Source organism: Macadamia integrifolia, unplaced genomic scaffold (assembly GCF_013358625.1).
Source record: "Macadamia integrifolia cultivar HAES 741 unplaced genomic scaffold, SCU_Mint_v3 scaffold_180A, whole genome shotgun sequence".
NCBI classification, from domain to species: Eukaryota; Viridiplantae; Streptophyta; class Magnoliopsida; order Proteales; family Proteaceae; genus Macadamia; species Macadamia integrifolia.
In genome coordinates, this window is record NW_024870632.1 from 67,177 (window position 1) to 72,900 (window position 5,724).

A 5,724-nucleotide genomic window follows, 5' to 3' on the forward strand; every position below is an offset into this window, starting at 1 on the left:
GCTACAATTCACCTGCATGAAGCCGGAATCGCTAGTAATCGCTAGTCAGCCATACGGCGGTGAATTCATTCCTGGGCCTTGTACACACCTCCCGTCACACTATGGTTGCTGGCCATGCCCTAAGCACCTAGTTAGAAGTCACTGTGAGTCTGCTAAAAGCCTAAGGCTATGGTATTGGTAACTAAATTGTTGATCAAAGGGCTAAGATGTCATGTTTCATATGAAGGGTAATATGCACGACATTTAATTAAACAAAAATGATTACAAATCAATTCACAGAACAGTTTAACTTCTTTTATTTATTTTATATTGGGGGAGGAGGAGGAGGAGGTGTAAGAGAAGAGTTTTGAGTTTCTGAGCTACCATTCCTAAGCTATTATCTCATGCTCTAAGAATGTGCACAACATTTGGTTATACATTGCTAGCATTTAGATTTCTCTCCAAGAAAATAGAGAATGCGGATTCCATGGCTGAAAGCCTTTCAGAATGGGACGCCCAGAATATTCCCAGCCGGCAAATGTGACTGGATGCCCAGATGATTGGAGAGGGATCCATCAATAATATAACAGATGTTAAAAATGCAGCGCCGTGGACGGATCCAGATTCCCTATCGAGTCACTTCCTCGAAATTCTGAAAATTAAATTCTGAAAATGGGGAGGATTTATTTCTTTATATCTTTATTTTTGACCTTAAGTATTTTTCTTTTTCACATATTTACTCTCCCTCCCCCGCTCTCCACTCCTGTTTGTTCTCAGTCTCTGTTGTATGTGGACGTGCACAAACTGGTTTCCTTCTGCATCATCACAATCACGCCAGGCACCCTCTCCCTCTTCTTCTATGTGTTCTATGTTGACGTGCACAAACGGTTTCTTGCTGCATCATTACAATTACACCAGGTTCTTAGACTACGTACTTCCCTTTTGAATTTTTATTGATGGGACGATTCATGAATCATGGATGATGGTTTATGTTCTCTTCCATTTGGGTTCTATTTGTTCTGTTGCTTAAATAACATATTATGGTATCTGATCTTGATTGTCTCTGCATTTCTTGGCGTTTTTTCAGCTGAATTCTTTGTGGATTTTCTGTAAATAATTGGGAAAGCATGACTTAGGTTATGGGATTCTTTCATGATCTTGTGTGTTTTGTCTAATTTTGTTTATGGGTCATTCAGTCTACTGTAATTAAGTGTGAAGCATGGATTGTGGTGGTGTTGGGTTTCTATCCGTGTTCCTCTATGTTTTGTGGTTTAGTTTATAGGTCATTCAATCATTAAAACAGACAGAGAAAATTCATTAGGGTGTATTCCATTGGGCTGTGTCTCTGTTACAAGTTCGAGATTTTATGGTCAAAATTGCATTGTTTTGATTGGAATACAAAGGTGGATTCAGCCTTCAGCCATCTCATTTGTTTGTTCATTCTCTTCAAGTTTCCAATGTTTTCCTATGCAATTACATTCCTGACTTCCTAATATACATCTGAAACTCACGTTTTTCTCTTTTCATTTTATTAGTTTTCAATGTTTTCCTTTTTTGAAAAACCTTTTATAACCTGTTTGAATTTCTCTTCTGGGTACTAATTTAGCAGGTATTTTTCAACTATCTGACATAAGATCTTCAATGCAACTTCAAAAGTTCACAACTTGACTGGAAGTATTTTATAGGTTAGAAGTAGTTTGGTGAATCATAAGTTAAAATTGGGAGGATGAGAGAAATAGAACAGATTCCATGAAATTATTTAGCTATGGAGCCGCTGAACATGGAGAAGAAATGGGTATTCCCGCTTGTCGTAAGCTCCCTTATTTGTGTCTTCATCATTGCTACTTCCTTCAATATGGGTCTTGTGTCTTCTGTGCAAACAATCAATTCACTTTTCTCAGTCTTCCCGTCACGAGTCTCCGTAAGCCAGACAGACCCTGCTTTTGTTGAATCAAAGGTTTTGCCCCCACCACCACCCCCCAAGATCCATATTCCTCGATTTGCATATATGGTTTCTGGATCAAAAGGTGATTTGGAGAAGCTGTGGAGGACTCTCCGTGTGCTTTATCACCCATTGAACCAGTACATTGTTCATTTGGACCTGGAATCATCAGTGGAGGAACGACAGGATCTTGCTTCTCGTGTCAAAAATGATACCATATTTGCAAAGGTGGGGAATGTGCACTTGATTACCAAAGCCAACATGGTTACTTACAGAGGACCCACAATGGTTTCTAATACCCTTCACGCCTGTGCCATCCTTCTCAAGAAAAGCAAGGATTGGGATTGGTTCATAAACCTCAGCGCTTCAGATTATCCGCTCATGACGCAGGATGGTATGCTTGAACTTAGTAGATTCAATCTTGTTTTGTATTTAGTGATATTTAAGAAGCTTGCTTTATGAATCCTTTCTGACAAATTTGGTAGATACAGATATTCTTTTTGCATTTTCATCATTGGACAGAAGTCTGAATTTCATAGACCATACCAGCCGACTAAGATGGAAGGAGTAAGTTCTGTATTTTTCAATTACCTCTGCCATGGTCATGTCTCTTTCCCAATTGTCCATGTTATACATCCTGATAAATCCTATGGCCGTATGGTGCAGGGGTCAAAGGGCAAAGCCATTGATTATAGACCCTGGACTCTATAAGTCAACTAAATCTGATATTTTCTATGCGACTGAAAAGAGGGAATTGCCTACAGCTTTTAAATTATTTACTGGTCAGCACTCCTTCCGATAGTTTGTGCTTTGATATAATTTGCAAGTGGTTGAAGGATTTACTAGTGTTTTATAATTAGCTGCACATGAAAATTTATGAGTTTCTTTTTATAGTGAAAATTGAACTCACTTTCAAGCAATCTGATTCCCCTGTTCTTTAGTCCAGTTCTTTTTTAGATACTTTAACATTTCTAGGCCATGCAAAATGAAAATTGCACATGTTGAGGCTGTTAAGAAGTTATGGTACTGACCAAGTGATTAGGACCTAGGAGAGGTTTATGCTATAGAAAGATGTTGATGAATATTCTGATAAAACAATGAGAAAAGTTGCGAATTACTGTTTTGACTTGATTATTTATAAGCATGAGGCTTGAGCATTTCCTCTGTACTATGCCTAATCTTCAGTACAGGCCCAATTTTTCTGATTCTACTGGATCAGCTTATAACAGTTTTGATAGCTTTTCTTACTGAGTATATTTTTTTCTTTTTTTCCAAGTTTACTTTGTTAAGTACGTAAATTTTGATTTTGTTTTCCTGAAAAATGAAAATATAATAATGTGGAAGATGCTTATTGACTCCATCTGTGTGCATAGTTGTTAAGGCGCCGCCTAGGCAGCGATTTCCTAGGCACCTTTTTGGTGTCGCTTTGGTTTATTTGCCTCTGTCACCGCCTTGGATCACCTTGTCACCATGACAACTATGTCTATGTGTGTCATTTTTGCAACCAAACACCTCCTCAGAGCACACATTTTCGGTCTTGGTATCATAAAACGTTTTCTAAATGTCATAAGCTATATAAGACGACACAAGAAGTTGTAGCACACTGATGCAAGGGAGTTCATAACATACTCCCGTAAGAAGCATAAAAGAGGCAAACAGGCCTTAGTGGCCTTTCTTATGTTGTGCCAGCTTGGGTCCACCAGCCCACATCATGGGCTAGTTATTTATTTTAATCATTTTTAATTATTTCTTGCCTATTGTACTGGTAGTTAAGCTGAATTAGAACTCCCCCATGTTGGAGAGTTCCTTTTTGTCAGTGCTCTTCATTTTCCTAATGGATTACTCTACTCTAGTTATAGGTTATAAGAGCCTGAGCTTCCTAATAAAAAGAAAGAATTTTTTTTTTTTTTTCAATGAAGTTGCTTTGAGACTCAGTCAAGAGTGGGAAATCCTTGAGATTAGTGGGATTCTGATCTAGGCCTGCTGGTAAGAAAACAATTGTCATATCCTTCATCTCTCTATGCTTTCTTTTTCCTTCTCAAGTACTGTTATCATCTATTATTTATGTGCTTTCTAGAATTCAATTTAACCTGAGATTGAGAGGGATTTTCGTCTCCTTTGAATACTGTTTATATGATGTTACTACTGTAATCAAATTCACAGCAATAGTTCACCAAGATAACTTGGTGGCAGCCCTGTTTTTTAGCCTCTTTTGCTGAGAACAAGATTGGATGTATTGGAGAATCTATCGAACAGATTTCTCCCATACTTTTTGGCATTCAAGGACCACCCAAGAGGGTCCTTCGAATAGGCTTTGGTGTTGATCAAAGCTTCTGGTTATAGAAAATCTCCTAAATTCTGGTTTTTCAAGTTTAGATTTTACTGTTTGGTTTGCTGTGTTCAATCTGAGCATTGAATCGTTGCAGTACCTTTCTGTTTTACTATCCTAACATCACCCACCTTTGACCAGAATCTGAGCCCCATTCATAACTATTGGCTTTATTAGTTGACCTAATTTCTGGTTTGAGGTTTTCTTGAGGTCCTGCTACAGGGATGTGTAATTCTGAACCTAGGGTTCATCCTACCTACTGATGCAGTTGGGCGTTGGGCTTAAAGTAGCTTTTGATTTGATTCCTTCTTCTTTCCTTTTTAGAGCTAGAACTTAGTTTGGTAGTATTCTTATTTGAGTGAGATTTTTATTTTTAGTTGCAAGTTTAATTCTATTTCAAATTAGGAAGCTAGGTTCTTTTTGAGACTTTAGATACGATTGTGTAGTCCATTGTCGACAGAATTTTTGGAAGAAGAAAATTGATTGAATAGTGTTTGGTTGGAAACCATGGCTGCCATGGGTGATTCTCTTCTTTCCCCTTTCTAATAATCTGTCTGTCTCTGATCTTTCTCTTCTCTCTTCTTTTTTCCCTCTTTCCCTGTTCATCGTTACTTGGTACTGTTCATCTTCTCTGCTGGGCGGTAATACCAAACATCCAAAGAAGCTTGCTGAGCCCGTGTCCTTTACTGATTGACTCTGAGGTTAAGGTCAAAGGTTTGCTGCCTTGACGGTATCTCAAACCCTAGAGTATTACCTCCAAAGCTTGGTCCCACTACGAGAAATCAACTCAAAACCGATCTGGTTCTGCAACTTGCACCAGGCTTCACTGCAGCAGCATACTTCACGTTTCAGCTACTCCGTTTGAAGATTGGTAGCTTGGATTCACAATGGTTTGGGAAGGCGAACCTGTTCCCATATTTTTGTGAAGGTTGGAACCTTGGTCAGGCGGCTGGATCGATTTTTTGTTTCCGTTGTACCCCTAATTCTGTTTATCGTGAGGAAGAAGAAGCTAGCTCTCTAATTTTGCAAGTAAGGACAGTTATTCATAATTACATAAAATCCCCTGGACCTGAGCTTTAGTTCTGTTTTATACCCACTCTTCTTCAATTTCCCGAATAACCCACTATTATAAAGTTTTAATTCCAGAACTACCCAGTTGCTATTTACTTACTTTTAAATACCTTCAGGAATTATGTAATTGCCACCCAAATTCCTAATTTAAGCTATTTACTCTTCTCATCTCGTCTTCTCTTCTTCTTCTTCTTCTTGTTTTCTGTTTCTCTTTCTCTCTGTTGCTCTGCTTCTTGTCTTATCTCTTCTTCTTATTCTTCTTCTCGTCTTCTTTTCTTCTGTTTCTTCTTTGTCTGGTCTTTCTACTCTTCTTCTTCTTTTTGACGTCTCCTTCTTTCTTTCTTTTTTTTCTCTGGTTGCTCTCGTTGTTGCTTCTCTTCGACTTCTCTTTTTTTTTTTTTTT

The 5,724-nt window shown here is 38.2% G+C and overlaps 1 protein-coding gene across 2 annotated transcripts in view; it reads left to right on the forward strand.

Moving 5' to 3' along the window:
* The first annotated feature begins 320 nt into the window (after positions 1 to 320).
* Positions 321 to 5,724, forward strand: part of LOC122071057 (beta-glucuronosyltransferase GlcAT14B-like) — a 12,097-nt gene continuing 6,693 nt past the window's right edge. The window contains exons 1-4 of one of the 2 annotated variants that reach the window (XM_042635322.1): positions 321 to 897; positions 1,589 to 2,315; positions 2,407 to 2,488; positions 2,588 to 2,703. In XM_042635322.1, the coding sequence (XP_042491256.1) occupies positions 1,745 to 2,315; positions 2,407 to 2,488; positions 2,588 to 2,703 (769 nt within the window). In that variant the 5' untranslated portion in view covers positions 321 to 897; positions 1,589 to 1,744. The remainder of the gene's footprint in view (positions 898 to 1,588; positions 2,316 to 2,406; positions 2,489 to 2,587; positions 2,704 to 5,724) is intronic. The other variant, XM_042635324.1, reaches the window with a different exon arrangement.